The following is a 21,464-nucleotide window of genomic DNA, read 5'->3' on the forward strand; positions in this document are numbered from 1 at the left end:
TCTTGGCCTGGAGATCTTGAGGCACAGTGGCTATGAATCCCAGGAGACTAAGGCAAGGAGGTCTCTGGGTTCAAGGTTAGCCTGGGACAAAACAAGTCCCAGATCCAGGCGTGGTGGTACACATCTTTAATCTGGGCCATACTTTCTGCTCAGACCTACATATGGACGTTGGAAGATTCACTCTTCTTCGTCTGCTTGCATTTACTTTCCAGCACATCTGTTGGAATTTACTAGCCTTTGTGGGACTGAGCAGTTACTAGATCCTTGGACTTCCATTCACAGATGACCACTGTTGGGGAGTTGGACTACAGACTGTACATCATCACAACAAATCACCATACTATATAGAGACTATCCATATGTTCTGTGACTCCAGAGAACCCTGACGAATACAGTACTGAAGTAACAGAATTAGAAAGCAGGCATATTTGGTTGCTGCATTAAGCAACAGTTTCTAGTAGCTCCTTAGATTATCAGTAGCCCTATTTGACCTCCGCCTACCAGCTATTCCTTTTTGTTGGTTTTTTGCTAGGGGGAAGGTGGAGGGTGTTTATTTAGACAGGGTCTCATTATGTAGCTCTGGCCGACCCGGAACTCAAACTGTACACCAAGCTGGCCTCGAACTCACAGAGATCCACCTGCCCCTGCCTCTGGAGTGCTGTGATTAACAATATGTGATACTACCGCCCATCAGTTCATTAGTTCTTAACACTAGTTCCAAATAAAGTTTCGCATCCTCCTTAACATCTATAATTGATTATGCTGGCTTGTTGTTGAGAAGGGTTGAAACAAATGTAAATCACGCAACTGGTCTTCCACTGTGTGTGCCGTATGTGCATGCAGAAGCCACATAGGTAGAAGAAACACTGAGCTAATGGGAGGTCTCTTATACTCCAGAGGTATGTTAATGAGGATGAACTATAGAAAGTAAAACTGGGCTTGGCCTGCCTGGGAAGTAAGATTAAAACAAGATGCCTGACTAGAGGCATATGGTAAGGTTATTCTCATCCCGTGAAAACAGGAAGACTCATGCCTTTACCAGCAAGACCGACAGACAGACAGACAAGAAATGAACTTTCATATTGGAGAGATGGTTCAGTGTTTAAGAGCACTCACTGGGGGTTGGGGATTTAGCTCAGTGGTAGAGTGCTTGCCTAGGAAGCGCAAGACCCTGGGTTCGGTCCCCAGCTCCGGAAAAAAAAAAAAAAAAAAAGAACCAAAGAGCACTCACTGATCTTGCAGAGGAGTTGGGTCGATACCAGAACCCCAGTGGTGGCTCAAAAACATCAGTAACTGCAGCTCCAGCTGACAGCCCCTCTGACCCGTACTGGCACCAGGTACACACACACACACGCTGCACACAGACATACATTACAGGCAGTACAACATAAAAAGATGGATTTTCACACTAGAGAGATGGCTCAGTGGTTAAGAGCACGGCACTGACTGCTCTTCCCGAGAACCTGGGTTAAATCCCCAATACCCATGTCTAATAAGCTTACAGCCATCTTTAACTCTAGTTCCAGAGGATCCAGCGCCCTCTCCTGGCTCCATAGGCACAAGGAATACACGTGGGACACATATATGCAGGCAGAATAAGCTCACACATAACATTTTCAAAAACTTTAAAGTCTTTTAAAAAAAAAATAAATGGACTTTCTTTTGTAAGATAGCTTGTGTGAACAAACTGTCAGCGGTGCAGCCGAGCCCTCTAACACCAGGAGTGCGGGGCTAGGCTGTAGGACCCGGAGGGCTGCCCGGCCGCGTGCCTGAAGGACCCCAAAGGGCCCACGGGCTATCTAGCTCAGTGCCTGGTGGCCAGGAGGATTGGCGGGAGTACTAGGTCAACCCAGAACCCGGGCCTGCATTGGAGCCAGAATAGCTGAGTCTGGGGTGGGCTTTGGCCCGTAGAAGAGGAGCCCCGGTTGTACGGTTGTGTCCTAGTATATGGGAGCCAAGACCTTGGGATTGGGGTGGGGAGTAGGAGGCGTGGCTGCAGAAGTGAAGCAGAAGTGGAGTTGAGGGGCCCTCAGCCACGTGACCAGCGTGGGCGCTAAAAAAAGTGGCTTCTTCAGTTGGCCAGCAACTTGTAAAGTATGTAAATGTCTGATAGGGTGACCTTTAAGTCGAGCCAGTTTCTTGACAGCGTTTTCTTGTAAACCAATAGCTAAGACAGCCCTAACCTAACTGAAACCACACCCTCTCTACAGGTCGCCTGTCTTCCCTGGAGACCCCTTGGCAGCCTGGCCCTGGAATGGCTGGATCAGGCTCTTGCACTGATTGATCCAGCTAAATTCTGTGGAAAGCCAGGTACGTACTAGACACCCAGCGTGAGCCAAACGAACATCTGCTTTCATAAAGCTGTCCTTTAATAAGGAATATGTAATCGAAGGAAGCATTGAGACAGCCTCACTGTAGAAGCGAGCTGAACACAAATGGTCGACTAGGAGAAGAGCAGGGAGTGGAACACATGGGGATTCGAACACTTCCTACACAAAGAGTGTCAGGCCAGAAAGGCGTGGAACTAAAAAAGCCAATGAAACTGGAGCAAAAGAGGTGAGGTGCCCCACATGAACCGAGAGAAGTGCCCAGGGACAGAAGTACCCAAAAGAGCAGGTTAGCGTCTGGGAGACTGTGCCAGGACCTTTGTCTTCGAAAATCAGAATATCCTTTAGAGGGTTAAGGAGGGGACAATATGATTAGCTATCATCCTGGTAGCTGTGATGTACTTTCGAACAGATTTAGAGAGTGGCAAGAGTAAAAGCCTACAAATCATGGAGGAGGGTGTCACAGAAGTCCAGGACAAAGGAGAAATGGTAGTTATAAGGAAAAGACTTGCGTGGACTTTTTGTTCTTACAAATTTGTATAGGTGAGATTTTTAGAACTTGGTAGTAGTGTAGAGGAACTAGAGGTCTCAAGGACATGCCCATGTACAGTTGGCCACAGCGCTGTGTGACCATCTAGAACATTATTAGGTCAAGTGGGTAGTGCTGTTCCTGGTTAGGTTGGGCTTGGCTACAGAGTTAGAATGGAACATCCAGCAGTAAGCTGTGAAGAAGACCTGAGAAGAAATGTTAGCATAGTTTCTTTGTTTTGGTCTTGCCCTGGTACACTACCATGACTGCTAAGCTATATCCAGGCTTATATAATGAGAATGTTACCTGACTGTGCCCAGTGTGTGGCCCTGGGCACCTTCTCTGTATTTGTAAACGAACACATAGACAAATACGTAACATACAAATGGTAAGTACGTACAATTACATAGAATGCTAGGGAAGAGATGGGTGGCCATGAAGCCTTTTTTACTATTTTTCCAATTCTACAGTGGCGAGGAGGCAGCTAGAGGATAGGGCCTTACAAGTAGAAGCAGTCAAGCCAGGTGGCCGTGGCCCAGGCCTTTAATCCTAGTGCTCAAGGGAGGCAGAGGCAGGCAGATCTGAGTACAAGGCCAGCCTGGTGTACAGAGTGAGTTCTAGGACAGCCAGGGCTACATTGAGAAACCCTGTCTCAAAAAACCAGGGGAAAAAAATTAGAGACAGTCATTGTTGTCTTATGGTTAGGCTGTTCAAGAGCAGACATCATAAACCTTATTTAAAACACGAGAGAGGGGCTGGAGAGATGGCTCAGTGGTTAAGAGCACTGACTGCTCCTCCAAAGGTCCTGAGTTCAATTCCCAGCAACCACATGGCTCATAACCATCCGTAATGAGATCTGATGCCCTCTTCTGGTGTGTCTGAAGACAGCTATAGTGTGCTCATAATAAATAAATAAGTAAATAAATAAATAAGTAAATCAAAAGAAAAAAAACAAAGAAAGTCAGGTGGCAGCGTTCAACTTACATTTCTCCTCAATGAAGAACTCCCTGGTGCCCTTATACTTGTGTAAACAGAATGTGTGTGTCACAGGGTAATCTGAGTGTGCCCTCTCCCATCTCCCCAGTGCAAATAGTCAAGTGAATGAGTGTCGTACAGCCTCGCGGTACAGCTCTGTGAGTGTTGGGTGGAAGCCCTGCTGGGCTTGCAGGGCTACCTGGTGCCAGGGTAGAAGGTGCTGAGAGCTCAGTGCTGTGTAGTCCTTAATCCAACTCTCCGATGGCAGCTGAGATGACCTCCATCCTGCGAAGTCCTCAGACTCTCCAACTCACGCTTGCCCTGATCAAGCCTGATGCAGTTGCCCACCCACTGATTCTGGAGGTAAGGATGAACCTGAAGCGTCCACTGCACTGTTTCAGGTGACACAGGACCTCTTGTGGCAACAAACACTTCAGTCATGTGTCAGACGCTGAGGTTGAAAACCTAGGTGCATGGGCTTGACTGCTCAGTGTATAAAGGCCTGAGACTGACCATGGGGACCCAGATAGTGGGTTAACAGCAAGAGCCTTTACTGAACCATCTTGCTGGCCCTTCATGTGACGATTTAATCCAAGCAGGTGAACCTCCCTTTTAGCTAAAGCAGAATCATCTTTCTTTCTTTTTTTTTTTTTTTTTCTCCGGAGCTGGGGACCGAACCCAGGGCCTTGCGTTTGCTAGGCAAGCGCCCTACCCCTGAGCTAAATCCCCAACCCATCCATCGGCTGCCCTTAACACATGAGCTTGGGTGGCAGTGTACTCAACATCTAGGCCGTATTACTCTTCAGTGGACAGACCCTTAACTGATCCTTCTAGACAGCGTGAGTCCTGATTGATTTTCATCTCTGGGATGGTTGGTTCTCCAGGCTGTTCATCAGCAGATTCTCAGCAACAAGTTCCTCATTGTACGAATGAGAGAATTGCTGTGGAAGCCGGAGGACTGCCGGAGGTTTTACCGAGAGCATGAAGGTAAGGCCGGTAGTCTGCATTACGGTGTAGACATGTGGGTGCGTGTGGGTGGTGTGTGCATGAGGTATATATGTGCCTGTGTGTCTGTGTGCATGTACAGGGGAAAGGACAGCTGTCAAGTCACAGGCTTTTTGTCCCCCAACCAGGGTCCCATCTCTGGCCTAGAACCTGACACATAGACTAGGCTGGCTGGTTCCTGAGCCCCAAGCATCCACCTGCCTCAAGCTCTTTTTTGCCAATGTGTGCCCCATGCCTGGCATGTGTGTGTGTTCTGGGACTCCAGCTCTGGTCCTCATGCCTGTAATGAGTGACGGCCCGGCCACCTCCCTGACTCTTGTTTGTTTCACACAGACTTCTCGTTATAATCAGAACTTTCTACTCCTAAAAGACATTTCCTGTAGCGTCCATCAGAAGTGTAATATCATGTCCTGGTCATATCAGTAGGCAACACCGGGTGGACGTTCCTCCTGTCGAGTGCTTCCTTATGCCTCGTATTTCACTTGATTTTCTCTAACTTAGAAAAGGAGCTGGCAGGCGGTATCCTAGGCGCTACCCCACTGTGCTTTGCGGGCAGCGTATTCCATAAACCCATCCTTCATCAATTTTAAACAAAAAGGAGTGTTGTTTCTTTCCCTTTTGGTTTTTTTGAGATGGAGTTTCTCTGTATGACCTTGGCTGTCCTGAAACTTACTCTGTAGACCAGGCTGGCATCGAACTCACAGAGATCCACCTGCCTCTGCCTCCCAAGTGTTGGGATTTAAGGCTTATGCCATCACAGCCCAACAGTTTGGTTTTTTTGAGACAGGGTCTCACTGTATAGCCTTGGAACTCGGCTCTGTAGACCAGGCTAACCTCAAACTCACAGAACTCTGCCTCTTAAATGCCAAGGTTAAAGGTATGCACAACATAGGAAAACAGTTTTGCTTTGGATTTTTTGTTTGTTTGTTTGTTTTGTTTTGTTTTTTTCAGAAAAGATGTACAGCAGGTGAATCCCTGAGTTCCATGCCAGCTAGGGTTATATAGAGACACTCCCCCCCACACACACACACACATATAGAAAGGTAAAAATTGGGGTTGGGGATTTAGCTCAGTGGTAGAGCGCTTGCCTAGGAAGCGCAAGGCCCTGGGTTCGATCCCCAGCTCCGAAAAAAAGAACCAAAAAAAAAAAAGAAGAAAGGTAAAAATTTTCCCAAATCATAGTGAGTTGATGTTATATCTTCAGGACACAAAATTGGGAAGACATGTTGGAGAAGATAAAGATTCAGTCAAAACCATACAGACTGAGTGGCAGTCTAATTCCACACTCAGAAATGTCAGGCTCCAAGGTCCTTGTTGTTTCTCTGTGAACTGAATGGTGTGGCATTACAGGGAGTGAGAAGTGAGACCTTCCTCTTGGGCCCCAGGGTCTTTATGAAGGTTCTCTCTCTTTGCAGGTCGTTTTTTCTATCAGCGGCTGGTGGAGTTCATGACAAGGTACTTCTAATTTGGGTCCTAATATCTTTACATGCTAAGAGACACCTCCTCTTCCCTAGGAGTTTCACTTACCACTTGTTAAAGATGTAATCACTGTCAAGCCTAAAGAAACTGCACGGCAGTGACCCGGTGGGCACCTGTTCTGTGGTTACCAGACCAGCACTGTTGAACGCTGCCTAGCCGGCCTGCTGATCACTTCTCACACATCAGCCCCAGTGCTCACTAGAAGGGGACAGGAACTCTCGTACAGTTCACTTCTATTCTCGCCGTGCTCACAAACATGTCCTAGACTAGGTGGTCACATCCCTCCCTTTGTTCTCAGTGGGCCAATCCGAGCCTACATCCTTGCCCACAAAGATGCCATCCAACTTTGGAGGACACTGATGGGACCCACCAGAGTGTTTCGAGCACGCCATATAGCTCCAGATTCAATTCGTGGGAGTTTGGGCCTCACTGACACCCGAAATACCACCCATGGCTCAGGTGAGTCTAAACCTCTCATCCACAGCCACAGGTGGGGAAGGGTGGCTTGGGGCAGGTGAAGAAGCCACGTGGAGAGGGCGGCAGCCCGGCTCCCTCCTTCGAGCTTTGTCCCATATATTTCTGGCTCTGTGTACTGTCTCAGCCATGTGGCCTATGAGCTTTCTTTATATACCCCGGACTCAGGTTTCTGAGCCTGACTGTGACTGCGTCTTGCTAACCTCCACCGTACATTCCCTGTGATAGCCCCTTCTAACCTCCACCCTACATTCCCTGTGATAGCCCCTTCTCTCATTTGTCTTATTTTCTGAGCCGTGGTCCCAATCTTGCAGTCCTCTTGTCTCAACCTCCTAAGTAATCCATCTCTACCTCTCCTCCCCTCATAGACTCTGTGGTTTCCGCCAGCAGAGAGATCGCAGCCTTCTTCCCGGACTTCAGTGAACAGCGCTGGTACGAGGAGGAGGAGCCCCAGCTGCGCTGTGGTCCTGTGCACTACAGCCCAGAGGAAGGCATCCACTGCGCAGCTGAAACAGGAGGCCCCAAACCAGCTTAGTAAAGCCCTGTCGGTCCCTGAGGACTGTGCAGTGTGCAGCCTTTCTCTTAGGGTCAGGAACGCGGTCTGAAGACACTGTCTCTGATGGACCCCACCACCTGCCGGAAGGTCTAGCAGACCACAGTTCTGCTGCGGCAGCCCAGATCTATCTACCTCTTCTAGGAGTATTCACGGAGGTTCAGGAAGGAGGTGATGCCTCCGTCCTTGAGAAAGAGCCTGCCTGTTGACCAGTCAGGAAAACGCAGTGCCTGCCTGTGTAACCAGCATCCACCTGGCTTCCTTAATAAACTTCATGCTACTGAATGCCCCAGGCTGGTGGTATTCCCATCAGACTTTCCCTCTGCCCCTCATTGGAGCCCTTGCATCCACCCCGAAGCCAGGCCACTGATCCATGCTAACTGAAGAGAGACTCGTGCAAGGCTCTCTCAGCTGTTGATTATGTAGCACAGACATGCACTCACTCACCAAGTTCAGTGTGGACTCAAACCATGCTGTGTACCTAAGCACAGGGCTGTGGCCTGGGAAGAGGCCCCTCTTTGATCCAGGGCGCCTCTGTGCCTCTGCCTGGTGAAGGTGTGTTTTAATGAGACGGGTCATGGGGCAGGATTTCTGATTTCCCATAAGTACCAAAGGTGGTTATGTCTCCACTATATCAACACGACCGTTAATGCTTTGTGGCATTACAGTGGATGTCTACAGTCTAAAACATCACCAGGGGATTATTCCTGTGTATCTGTCAGCTGACTGCTTCTGCTGCTTTCACCCAGACTCACTGCGCTGCTGCGTTCATTGGGTGGATCAATAATGGCCGGTTGTCCTGAGCCGCTCGACACAGTGTTTCGGGTGCCCAGAGGGCAGGCCCATATCGCAGCTCATGAAGCTTTTGCTGTTGTCTGAGTTAGAGAATAAAGATTCTGGGATGTGGTGGCACATGCCTTTTATGCTAACACTCTGAAGGTAAAGGATTCCGTGTGCTCAAAGGCTGGCTTTGAACACACAGACTGAAGGATGGCGGTTCTATCAGCTCTAAGGCCTGACGTCCGTATCTGAGGTGCAAATTCACGACTAAAGCCATCTACCAAGCAATACATGCAGGCATACGATCTGAGCTCACAGTACATAAAATCTCCAAGAAAAACAAAATTTAAAGAAAAAAGAAATTACACAAATGCTGTGAAGTTTAAAATATTCAGTGTGTCCAAGGCATTTCAAAAGAATTCCAGGGCTGGAGAGATGGCTCAGAAGCACCCGCTGCTCTTCCAGAGGTCATGAGTTCAATTCCCAGCAACCACATGGTGGCTCACAGCCATCTGTAAAGAGATCCGATGCCCTCTTCTGGTGTATCTGAAGACAGCTACAGTGTACTTAAATATAATAAATAAATAAATCTTTAAAAAAAAAAAAAAAAAAAAAAAAAAGAATTCCAAAAGAGATAAAATTGAATGAAAAAAAAAAAATCTGAGCTCACTACTAAAAGCTAAGATCTACATCTAACATCAAACCCACTGTTCTACACCATCCCATTTCAACACGCATGTACAGCCCCCAGCCCAAATTCCTAGTTGATACAAGCTATTCCAGGCCAGTATCCCAGAGATGTAACTTCACAACACTTGTGGCCTAAACCGTACTCCATACCCCAGTTCATCAGTTGAATTCCTAATTCCAAATATTTCAGAATCGAGTCTATTTGGAAGTAGTCATTGCAGACACAGTTATGCACACCCCCTAGCAAATAAATAAATGCAATTTAAAACTTGAGATTAGAACAATTTAAAACTGTTCTTCAGAATAAATATGTGAACATCAATAACAACACCACCACATGAAACAAGATAAAGGAAAGACCACATCGGATTGTCCAGTTAGAAGCAGATTCAAACGATGAATTTACACTGAAACATGAAGAAGGCAGGTTAGAGCGCAAATGGGATCAGGCCAATTCAAATGAAGTTCCAGCCAGCCAGATACAGGGACCAAAATCAAAACAATTGGATTCAGAGTGTGCCCAATGAAGACAGACCTTGAAAGAGCTTTCTGACAACACTCTGAGGATAAGACCCTTAGTCAAGAACCAAGCTGCCTTATAGGGAGTGGTTTGATTGGTACCAGGCCATAGGTGATGGTTTGTGTCATGTCTTTTGTGTTGAATTTTTCTGTTGGGGTGTGGTTGTCTTGGCTTCCTCTTTTTTCTGAGCTTGCCCTGGATAATGTTTTCTGTGACTCTTTCCTAGATGACTATTTGCATGAAGTTTAGCTCTGGTGGTTCCTGGTGTTGACTATGGGAAGAGTTGCAGAAATCATCCCAGCTTGGCTGTATGCCAACAGGACTGCAGGTGGGGCTGGACACTTGCCCCAAGGCGACCAGGTGGAGTCAAAACCATGGTCACCTGTGGATTCTATGAGCCTTCTAGAAACAGCACACAAAACTTCAGACCCAGGGAAGTGTGGAGTCTGTGACTAGAGCCGCAGACCTAAAGTAACCTCTGAGACCACTCAGGTTTTCAAGTGGCCAAGGGGACTTGAGAGCCATAAGGACTCAGAGATCTGCCTATCTCTGCCTCTCGAGTGCTGGGACTAAAAGTGTCCACCACCACCACCATTCCTAAAGATATTTTACCTGACAGTCACACAGATGTTAGGTCGAAGACATAGGTAAGCAATAAATGGATGTTTAGGGGCTGAAGAGATGGATCAGTGGTTAAGAGCACCTGCTGTTCTTGCAGAAGACCCTGGGTTTAGTTCCCAGCACCTACATCTGGCAATTCACAACTGCCTTTGCCTCTAACTCTAGTTCCGGGGTATCTGACTTATCTTCTAGCCTCTGCAGGGAGCAGCATGTGTGTGTGTGCAAACACCACACACACACACACACACACACACACACACACACACACACACACACACACACATATATATAGATTTTCAAGACAGGTTTTCTCTAGTTGGCTCTGGCTGTCCTGGAGCTCACCGTAGACTAGCCTGGCCTTGAACCCAGAGCTCCATCTGCTTCTGACAAGTGCTAGTATTAAAGGTGTGTACCATCACTACCCAGCTAATAAATTTTTGTTTGTTTGTTTGTTTTTCAAGACAGGTTTTTTTTCCATGTACCCTTGGCTATCTTGGAACTTGCTTTGTAGACCAGGCTGGCCTAAAACTCACAGAGATCCACCTGCCTTTGACTCCCAAGTGCTGGGTTTAAAGATGATTATTGCCATTGCCCAGCTATAAATCTTTTTTGTAAGTGGACCCCTTGTCCTGCTGTCTTACATACACCAGCGACCTTCCTCTCTCTCTCTCTCTCTCTCTCTGTCTGTCTCTGTCTCTCTGTCTCTCTCTCTCTCTCTCTCACACACACACACACACACACACAGAGCACATAAAATGATAGCACGCACATGTGCTCAGAAAGCCTTCGCAATTAAAAACTAAAAGAAATACAAAAGCCATTGAGAGAAGTTTCTTTTACCAAGTTTATTATTTTGGGAATCCAAAACCAGGCCAAGGCAGGCCTACTGCTCTATTTCAGGTGCAAGTTTCTGGAAAAAATCCTTAATTTTCTGGCCGATTTTCCTAAGCTTTTCACCAAACTTCTCTCCACCTTTTCGGAGGAGTCCAGCTAGCCGGGAAATTTTCTTGAACCGGAAAGGCTGTATACCAGGCTGTGTACCAGGAAGAAATGGGATCCTTATGGGGCTGGTCCCAGGGCTACCCAAGATCCTTCCCCACCACACTTCTGAGATATTCCACGAGCCTTTGGATGTGCGGTTGGATCCTTAACCCCAGTGAAAGACGAGAGCCTGGGGCCTGAGAGTAGCAAGGGGCCCCCAAGGGTCTGAGAGAGCATTCTGAGCTTTAGCAGGACTCAGAATGTCCGATAGGGTGTGTTAAAACCCAGGTGAAAAAATTCCTCACCCTGGAGTCCTGTCAGTCTTAGTGAGGTCTAAGAATCTGCATCCCTAACAAGTTCCTTATATAGTCATATCTAGCCTGGAACTCATTATATAGATAAGGCTGGCCTAGAGCTCATAGGGATCCTCCCGCCTCTGCCTCCCAAGTAAGAGCCAAACTTTGAGAGTCACTAAGGGATGACAGAACCAGTCATGAAGTTCAGGCTCAAGGGAGGAGCCAAGGGGATGAAGGGGAGCTCTCTCTTCTGCTCTGGGTAGGAATAGGAACTAACTGGTCCAAAGGATAACCCATGTTCCATCCCCTCTCCATCCCCTGCATCCCACTCACCGCATCACAGCTGATGTCAAAAGACTCTGCAGCCCGGTTCAGGGTGACTGTCCCCATACACTGCTTCACTACCTTAGAAGAGAAAGCCCATGTTCACACTAGAATTCATTAAACCCTTAAACCCTAGTGCACTGGATGGAAATAGTCCCTTGGGCCTCCTTGACTAGATCCTCAAGAGGCACCCCACCCCGCACCCTCTGCCCTCTGCCTTACCCCCTGTTCCTTGAAGGCACATTGCTCAGGTAGCTGCTGTGACGCCTTGGTACAGACAGTCTCCTTCACTCGGAACCTCACGTACTTGGGAGTATCTGGGTCCTCATCCTGGTCAGGGGAGAAAGCAGGGAGACCAGTCTCAGGTCCATTCTCAACTTCAAGGATCAGTTTCTTGACGCTCACCAACAGCATGGCCTTCCAGCACTACGTGCTGGGTGCCGAGACGGGATCTAGTGCTGGGGTACAGAGGGAAGAGAAAATGAGTCTCCCCTTCCTCCCTCTACACACAGTGAATGGGAACAGCCCTCAGGCAGCTGTAATGCAGTACAGCTCCTCTTCTGGAAAAGGAGAGGGAAACCAGGGTCTTCCTAGACGTTCAGGAACGCCTTTAGGGACCTCGAAGCTGGGTAGAGTCCCTCATTGGATATGGAAACCAATCCCTGGGGCCAATGGAATGGAAGTCCCAGGCGTCTTGTACCACAGCAGGTATTTCAAGGCTGGAAGCTAGCAGTCTGGAAGGAGACACAGATTTATGGAGTCTCCTGGGGAAAAAAATAATCACACTAAAGGAAGGAGTGCCTTGGATTAGAACTTGGCTCTTCCTCTGCCTCACCCCTTGGGGCTCAGAATCCAGGTCCAGGAGACGGTAGAGATTGGTGTCCAAAGACTGCTGGTTGAAGTCATCCACAGCACGGAGTACAGCCTCCCTGTAGCTGAGGGTCTGGGAAACGGCTAGAGGCAACCCAAGGCCCAGGAGCAATAGCAGTGACAGTGAGCGCCACAGGGAAGGGATGTCCTCGTGGGGATGCATGGTTCCCAAGACTGCCTCCTCCAGGCCACGAGAGCCTCATTTATTCTCATCCTGAACCTGATGCAAAGTCGCAAACAGAAGCCTTCCTGGCTCACCCTGCCCCTGGCTGCCTGCCAGGGTGCGTGTGGGCGAGGGCTTGCTTCAGACCGGAGTTGCCTCATGAGACTCTGGGCAGTGAGTGAAGTCAGCTAGCATGCCAAATGAAGAAACAATTTCCCCATCTTCCTGACATGGCCTTGGTTCTCCTGGGCCCCAGGGGGACTGTCATGTCCAGTATTGCTCAGTAGGGTAAAAACCCCAAGAAAGGAAGACAGCCAGTGTCTGTCCTGAGTCTGTCTATTCCTTAAGAATGAGCCTAGATTTAGTGTTCACTGTCTGACTCTCTGTGGACATTTGAGTAAGTGACAGTGGCCAACCCACCCAGAAATCCACCACTCTCCCAAGGGAGGAGTTGCCTGTGCCATTCAAGGCCATAACAGCTTGTTCTCTGGGTCTGACCCTCAGAACCACTGAAGGGACTGGAAGGACAGGGCCAAGGGGAGGTAGAGATGGGTAACCAAGCACTGCCATTTCCTAAGTGATGTGATAACCACCCTGTACCAACGGGAACAGTTTATGCGGTGCTGGGACTTGAACCTGGGGCTCTGGTTCATCATGGAAGCACGAAGGCATCCATGGTACCAACCATGGCTTTCTAGGCACATCGCCTGGTCCAGCAGCATGACCACATCTTCTCCTGGATCCTTCTCAGCTACCTTTATCAAGATAAAATGTCCCTATCCTCCTGTAGATGTGGTCTCCCCCCCCCTGGAGCTGGGGACCGAACCCAGGGCCTTGCGCTTCCTAGGTAAGCGCTCTACCACTGAGCTAAATCCCCAGCCCTAGATGTGGCCTTTAGCCAAAGCCCACAACAGGCCACCTACACTGACGGAGTCAGTATTTCTACTTGCTCTTACACTTAAAGCCCCTGCATGGTGACCAGGCTTTTCTGGATCCAGTGACTACCCTCAAACTTTGTTTTAGTGCACGAAAGCTTCGATTACTCCTCTGCCCCCTGGAACTGTCCCTGCCCTGTCACCCTTGCTTTGCCTCTTGCCCCATGTCTCCTCCAAGGGCTGTTTTCTTAACATCAGAGCTTGAGGGTTGCATCTTGGGCCAATTCTGTCCCTTGGAGTCCAGTCCTCCTAGGCATAGCACCTCTCAGAACATAAGGTACAACGCATTGGTGTTACGTGATCTGAATCCCTGAGTTCGTGGTTCCTATTAATGCAGGCATGGTCAACGTGCGTGCCTATTATATGATCTCCTGGGAGCCCGAGACAGGAAGACTACTATGAACTCAAAGCCTTACTGGACTACCAGGAGGAACCCTATTTCAAACCACACCCCAGAAGAAATGGGCTTGGGGGCTGGAGTGATGGCTCAGGACCTCTTCCAGAGGACACACCAGAAGAGGGCGTTGGATCCCATTACAGATGGTTGTGAGCCACCATGTGGGTGCTGGGAATTGAACTTAGTACCTTTAAAAAATTATGAATTGTCCTGGATCGTTGTGTCATTAACCTGAAAGCTCTGGAAAATGGGACCCTCAGGATGGTCTGTGAGCCGTTGTATTGATTGCCAGGTAGTGTACAAGCGCCTGGCCCACCAAGGGCAGTGCCATCCCTGGGCAGGTGGGCCTGGGCCTCATAAGAAAGGTGGCTGAACTTGAGCTTGGGAGTAACCAATGAACATCCTTCCTCTGTGGACTCTGCTTCCTGCTTCTGCCTTGAGTTCCTTCTGTGGTAGGGGATTAATTAGAAAATGAAATAAACTTTCCTCTCCAATTGCCCATGGTCATGGTATTTATTACAGCAACAGAAAAGCAAACTAGAGCATTATTCATTTGACAGTTTTCTTTCTTAAGTTTAAAAAACTACCAGTTTTTTTTCAAGTTTTTTATAATAAAGTTTATAAGTGAAAAAAACATGCAATAATAAGCATACTTCTTTCATCTAAAAAACAGTTTAAGAGATGAATAGATGTGTCAACCAAAACAGTTACTTTGTACCCTACAATTATACTAAGTATAATAGTCTGGCCCAATGACTCAGCAGGTAGGTAAAGGTGCTTGTGTCTATGTCTTATTATCTGGGTTCAATCCCTGTACCCAGGTGGCAGGAGAGAGCACTAACTCCTGAAAGTAATTTGTCTTTTTATTTCCACAACCATCATCGAAGGCATGGCTACCCATGTACGTAAAATAAAACTAATAAAAATTTTCAAAAATTTATTTATTTTTATGTGTATGAGTATTTGTTACCATACACACACACACACACACACACACACACACACACACACACACACACACATGCTCTCGAACTCACATGCATGCATGTGTACCTAATGCCTATAGGGGAGGGAATCAAGTTCCCTGGAACTGGAGTTACAGACAGCTGTGATCTGCTATGTGGGGACTGGAAACTGATCCGGGTCCTCTGCAAGAGCGGTCTGCACTCTTTTTTTTTTTTTTTTCCCCCGGAGCTGGGGACCGAACCCAGGGCCTTGTGCTAGCTAGGCAAGCGCTCTACCACTGAGCTAAATCCCCAACCCCGCGGTATGCACTCTTAACTGCTGAGTCACCTCTCCAGTCCTATCCTATAAAATGTTTAAAAATCAATCAATCAATCAATCAATCAGTCAATCAATCAATCAATCAATCGCAGGGGGCTGGAGAGCAGTTAAGGCACTGACTGCTCTTCCAGAGGTCTCAGGTTCAGCTTTCAGTACCCACATGGCAGCTCACCACTGTGTCTAACTCAAGTTCCAGCGGACCGACTGACCTCTTTCCATGGCAGTGTATATGCATGGTGCACTGACATACATGGTGCACAGATATACATGCATACAGGCGAAACACCCATAAACGTTTAAAAAAAATCACAAGGCCAGCCAGAGGCCTCAGCAGGTAAAGATGCTTCTTCCCAAGCCTAATGGTGAGAGTCCAATCCCTGAGATCCTGACAGAAAGAGAGAAACAACTTCCAAAAGTCATCCTCTGACCTCCACACTTACATCATAGCACTCATGGACACATGGGGAGACACACACACACACACACACACACACACACACATGCATTCAAATTAATGTGATTTTAAATTTACAGTGAACTACAAGTGCCAGAGAAGCAGTTATCTGGAGCGTTAAGACTCTTTGTATGGTCTGTAAAGATGCGCTGTCCGTGCTTTAGAATTGACAGTCACTTACTCTCCTATGTACAGGGTGTGCTAAAATGTACAGAACACAGCCTGGAGAGCGGGTGGGCCAAAGCAATGGAGGAGGCTCAGACTCTGGTCCCAGCTCCTCAGCAGACCGGCCATGTGCCTTGAGGCCTGAAGTAACTCTTGCTCTCAGATGCTGTGGACTTAGACAGGACTTAGACAGGACACTTTGGACATGGCAGCTTAGGCGAATGCTGCTGATTGGCACACTCAGGCCCAGGAGGAGGAAGGAGAAGTGGGCCCTGTGCAACCTGGTTTCACGGTGCAGGTATTGCCCCAGTGACCTCTTGGTCAAGCAGGCCTTGCACATCAGGCCCATTATAGAGGCAGAGAAAGGGACAATCCAAGGACATGAAGCCCAGTATTGTTTGATTGTTTGACTGGTTCCTTCAAACTCCTTAAGGCTTTCAGACTTCCATGTTGGTCTCTCTCTCTCTCTCTCTCTCTCTCTCTCTCTCTCTCTCTCTCTTTCTCTCTCCTTTTGACACCATCACAAAATGACTGAGGAAAAAGTCTGAAGAAAGGAAAGATTTGCTTTGCTCGTGTTTTCAGCCCATCTTGTGGGGAAGGCATGGCAGAGAGCAGCTCCCTTCAGGGCAGCCAGGGAGCAGGGGTTGGGGGTGGAGAGGGAGAGAGACTTGGGGGGAGTCTGGGGGGCATAGAGAACACCTACACATTTGCTTCCTTCCTTTGGGGTGTGTGTGTGTGTGTGTGTGTGTGTGTGTGTGTGTGTGTGTGTGTGTGTGTGTGTGTGTGTGTGTGTGTGTGTGTGTGTGTGTGTGTGTGTGTGTGTGTGTGTGTGTGTGTGTGTGTGTGTGTGTGTGTGTGTGTGTGTGTGTGTGTGTGTGTGTGTGTGTGTGTGTGTGTGTGTGTGTGTGTGTGTGTGTGTGTGTGTGTGTGGGTGTGTGTGTGTGTGTTGTGTGTGTGTGTGTGGGTGTGTGTGTGTGGGTGTGTGTGGGTGTGTGTGGGTGTGTGTGTGTGTGTGTGTGTGTGTGGGTGTGTGTGTGTGTGGTGTGTGTGTGTGTGTGTGTGTGTGTGTGTGTGTGTGTGTGTGTGTGTGTGTGTGTGTGTGTGTGTGTGTGTGTGTGGGTGTGTGTGTGGGTGTGTGTGTGTGTGTGTGTGTGTGTGTGTGTGTGTGTGTGTGTGTGTGTGTGTGTGTGGGTGGTGTGTGTGTGTGTGGGTATGTGTGTGTGTGTGTGTGTGTGGGTGTGTGTGTGTGTGTGTGTGTGTGTGTGTGTGTGTGGGTGCAGAGGTGTATATGGAACTCTATGGAGGGCTGAGGACAACTTGTCAGTTCTTTCCTTCCACCATGTGGGCTCCAGGGACCTATTTCAGCTCCTCAACCTGGGCGAGAAGAATGCTTAGCTTCTGAGCCGTCTCCCTAGCCCTGACCCTCAGCCTGCAGGCTAGCACAGTATAGGGCTTCCCTCCTCAGTTACTCCTTTCTGGGAGCCCTCTCACAAACATCCTGAGAGGTACCTTACTCACCTAGGGGCTTCTTTATGCAACTGGACCAATAGGAGCAATGGTCTGGAGCCAGACACTGTGGCTGTAATCCCAGCACTGGGGAGGTGGACACAGAAGATCCGAAATTCAAGGTCGTCCTCAGCTAACAACGGCTAGCTCAGGGCCTGACCTATAAGAAGCCTTTTGCAAAACGAATAAACAAAACCAGAAATCTGATCTGAGAAGCATGTACCTTCCCTATCTGGGCCCTGGCACAGATCTAGAAACAACTCCCAACCAGGACTCTGTACATAGTGACTGCTCATTTTAAAGCTTATCACTTGCGTGGCCTTACAGGCAAGCTTGGCTGTTACTGATCTCTACACTCTGGTGGGTGAGGACAGCTTAGCAGAAGTGGGGTGGAAGGGCATAACTGGACTGCAGCATTAGCCGGGCTTTAGTGTTTTTCTTTGTAGCTGGACCTGAGCTGGGTAGAAACATCCCTGAAAAGTAAAAATCACCAGTTTTTCATTCTCTCTCTCTCTTTTAAGATTTATTTATTTTATGTATGTGGGTACACTGTAGCTGTCTTCAGACACACCAGAAGAGGGCATCAGATCCCCATTACAGATGGTTGTAAGCCACCATGTGGTTGCTAGGATTTGAACTCAGGACCTCTGGAAGAGCAGTTGGTGCTGTTAACCACTGAGCCATCTCTCCAGCCCCTGGGTTTTTTTTTTTTTTTTTTTTTTTTTTTTTTTGGGGCTGGGGCCCGAACCCAGGGCCTTTTTTTTTAGGCAAGCGCCCTACCCTGAGCTAAATCCCCAATTCCCGGTTTTTCCCCTCCTTTCTTGGGTTAAAGCCCGATCCTCCCCCTGGAGATTTCAGAGCTGGGCATGGTGACAGAAGCCTGCACTGCTAGTTCTTGTTTTTTTGAAAGGAATACTTTTAAATTTTTTTTTTTTTTTTTTTCAGATCTGGGGACCGAAGCCAGGGGGTTGGGCTTGCTAGGCAAGCGCACTACCACTGAGCTAAATCCCCAACCCCAAGGTGAGACTGTCTTAATGAAACAAAACAATAAACTAGATGGTGTCCTTAAGAAAGGCATGAGACGGGTTGGGGATTTAGCTCCGTGGTAGAGCGCTTGCCTAGCAAGCACAAGGCCCTGGGTTCGGTCCCCAGCTCCGGGGAAAAAAAAAAAAAAAAAGGAAAAAAAAAAAAAAAGGCATGAGACTCTAGCGATGAGAATTCAGGGCTAGCTTAAATACAAAATGCAATTATAGAATTATGATGGTTGAGCTGGAGAGATCTGATGCCCTCTTCTAGTGTGTCTGAAGATAGCAACAATGTACTCATAACTAAAATAAATAAATCTTTTTTTTTAAAGAAAGAATAATGATGGTTAATTTTAATTGTCACTTTGAGACAATCTAAAGTCACTGGGAAGACCTGAGAAGTAATGACACACATCCCAGCACTCAGGAGGCAGAGGCAGGCAGGACTCTGAGAAAGAAAGGAAGGAAAACAGAGAGAGAGAGATGAGGAGGATCTGACAGGAAGTGAAGAAGTAAAACATGGTCAAAATGTATTGTTGCTGGGTAGCGGTGGGGCACACCTTTGATCACAGCACTTGGGAGGCAGAGGCAGGGGGATCTCTGTGAGTTTGAGGCTAGTCTGGTCTACAGAGCAAGATCCAGAACATCATCCAGAGCTACACAGAGAAACCCTTTTTCAAAAAAGAATGTATTAAAATATTGTGTTGTTAAAAAAATGAAAAAAAATCAGTAAAGGAAAATATCTGGGGGGCCAGGTGTAGTGGCCCATATCTTTAATCCCAGTGCTTGGAAGGCAGAGGCAGGCAGATCTCTGTGAATTCAAGGCCAGGCTGGTCTACATAAGTGAGTTCATAGCCAGGGCTACATAGTGAGACTCAATATTGAAGAAGGAGGAGGAAGAGGAGGAATAGGAGGGGAGAAGGAAGAAGAAGAAAAAGAGGAGGAAGGGGGGGGGAGGAAGAAGGGGGGAGGAGGGGAGGAAAAGGGGAGGGGGGAGGAAAAAAGAAAAGAAAGGAGGAGGAGAGGAGGGGAGGAAGAAGAGGGGAGGAGGAGGGGAGGGGAGGGGAGGAGGAGGAGGGAGGAGGAGGAGGAGGAGGAGGAGGAGGAGGAGGAGGAGGAGGAAGGAGAAACATATTTTTTCCTTTTGAGGGCCAGAGGCTCAGTTGGCAGATTGCAAGCACAGTAAGCCATGGGTTTAATCCCAAGAACTGCACACACTGAGTGCGGCCATTAGTGGGAATGAACACCATTGCTGTCTTCTGCTACCCAGTCCTGGCTGATGAAACCAGTCCAGACAGTCCTAGCCTCAAAGACCAGGTAGCCACCAACGTCCCCAGACCTGCACCCTGAGAGATGCCTAAAACTGGGTCTTAACCGATGCTCAAAGCATGTGCAAGTCACAGGCCTGGGCCTTCCTTCTGGGTCTTCACTCCCTCAGTGGATGTCTGCTGTCCTTTGGAATGAGGAAGGCTGGGTGTGATGTGAGGTAGGAAAGGGGGATAGGCCTTGGGAAGCCTTAGAGTCCCCCGAATGGCTATCTATTCCCTGGGGACAGGAATGCCTGCATGGTCTCTCAGGTTAGCATCAATCCTGACAGAACCCAGGCAAATGTCAATGCTCAGCCAGCCCTCAGCCATAATTAAGATGCAGCCATCTGTTCCCAGGCCACATAACCTGGTCAAAGGAGACTCACATGGAGTCGGAGAGCTGGTGACATGGTGCTTGCTGCCAAGCCTGACAGCCTGCACTGAAAGGAGAGAACTGGCTCCTGAAGGTAGTCTCTCTCTCTCTCTCTCTCTCTCTCTCTCTCTCTCTCTCTCTCACACACACACACACACACACACACACACACACACACACACACACACACACACGTACAAACACCAAGCTGAGACTAGCCCCGAGTCCACACTGCTTTGTAACTCCATGATATGAACAGGGGCCATATTGGGTGGAGCAGGATCTTCTCAGACCGTGCTCCATGCATCAGGATTCTCTGTGCAAAGCCCAGGGATTTCTGTCAACCTCACTTCTGTTCCTCAGCCTCTCAGTACACAGCTCATCAGAGAGCTTGAGGAACTGCTACAGAAGGGGGAACTGTTTTCCTCTGATTAGCCCTGATTGTCTTAAATCTGCCCCTTCCCAGAGAACACGCCTAAAAGACATGAGGCAAAGGGCCCCTCCCTCAATTCCTTCCGAGGAAGACGCTGCTCAAGAATACAAAGGGAAAGGGAAGAAGATGAAAAGAAAAGGGGGCTGGAGAGATGGCTCATTGGTTAAGAGCACTGACTACTCTTCCAGAGGTCCTGAGTTCAAATCCCCAGCCTGGCAGCTCCCGAGTGTCTACAACTCCAGTTCTAGGGGATCTGACACCTTTATACCTAAAATAAAATTAAGTAAATTATTTAAAAAAAATAATACAAAGGGACAGGTCATGGACACTGACACCCCCAACCCCACCTTCCCATGCCCCACCCCCATCCCTCCCACAAAATGCCTTAGGTGAAGATTTGTCAAACAGATTTGTCAAACAGCTATGGGCAGATGAAGAAAGAGAGGAGGATGGGGGAATAGGATGGAGCCTCAGGAAACCATATCACCTACGAAGGCCCAAGGATTGAGAAAGGCAAGGGCACCATGAAGACACCACGGAGCCCAATTTCCATATCTTCAGCTCCTCCTTGCCCCTACCACATACTTCCCTCCTTCTAAGTGCACCTCCGAGCAGGGAGCTAGCCCAAGTACAGGCTAGGCGGAGTGCTTCCAGGACCTGCGGCTGTTAGGAGAAGCCCAGAAGGTTGAGAAAACCCAGCCCTTAGTGGATGCGGCTACTGACACCTGTAATCTCAGTACTCAGGAGCCACAGTCATGAGCACATGAACGGGAAGCTAGCCTCATCTACACAGTGAGATCCTGCTTTGGTAATGCATGAGGAAAGCAGGGAAGAGGAGAAAATAGAAGAGGAAACAGAAGAGAAGGGAAGAGAAGCCAAAGGAAGGAAAGAAAAGGAACGAAGAGACCCGGAAATAAGAGTCTTCCTTTAGTTACCTACATGGACGGCTCCCTGTCGCAGGCGGCCTCCATTCACTGCCCTCCCCCTTCACCAACACA

At 48.3% G+C, this 21,464-nt stretch overlaps 2 protein-coding genes across 7 annotated transcripts; one reads left to right on the top strand and one right to left on the bottom strand.

Annotated features, from left to right (window-relative positions):
• The first annotated feature begins 1,792 nt into the window (after positions 1 to 1,792).
• Positions 1,793 to 7,623, top strand: Nme6 (NME/NM23 nucleoside diphosphate kinase 6). 6 transcript variants are annotated; one of them, XM_032910939.1, is made up of 6 exons: positions 1,793 to 1,843; positions 2,211 to 2,310; positions 4,716 to 4,818; positions 6,252 to 6,291; positions 6,614 to 6,774; positions 7,158 to 7,623. In XM_032910939.1, exons 3-6 carry the CDS (start codon positions 4,761 to 4,763, stop codon positions 7,322 to 7,324), a joined length of 426 nt encoding a protein of 141 aa, XP_032766830.1. In that variant the 5' UTR covers positions 1,793 to 1,843; positions 2,211 to 2,310; positions 4,716 to 4,760; the 3' UTR covers positions 7,325 to 7,623. The 6 variants fall into 6 exon arrangements, with proteins under 6 accessions (XP_032766830.1, XP_032766828.1, XP_032766829.1 ...); XM_032910937.1 differs by having other exon boundaries at positions 1,805 to 1,932; XM_032910938.1 differs by having other exon boundaries at positions 1,807 to 1,927.
• A 3,160-nt stretch (positions 7,624 to 10,783) lies between these two features.
• On the bottom strand, positions 10,784 to 12,622 carry Camp (cathelicidin antimicrobial peptide). The gene is made up of 4 exons (XM_032910715.1): positions 12,390 to 12,622; positions 11,777 to 11,884; positions 11,564 to 11,635; positions 10,784 to 10,986 (listed from the first exon to the last, which is right to left on the bottom strand). Exons 1-4 carry the CDS (start codon positions 12,585 to 12,587, stop codon positions 10,837 to 10,839), a joined length of 528 nt encoding a protein of 175 aa, XP_032766606.1. The 5' UTR covers positions 12,588 to 12,622; the 3' UTR covers positions 10,784 to 10,836.
• Positions 12,623 to 21,464: the final 8,842 nt, after the last annotated feature.

The sequence above is a fragment of the Rattus rattus genome, chromosome 8 (assembly GCF_011064425.1).
Source record: "Rattus rattus isolate New Zealand chromosome 8, Rrattus_CSIRO_v1, whole genome shotgun sequence".
NCBI classification, from domain to species: Eukaryota; Metazoa; Chordata; class Mammalia; order Rodentia; family Muridae; genus Rattus; species Rattus rattus.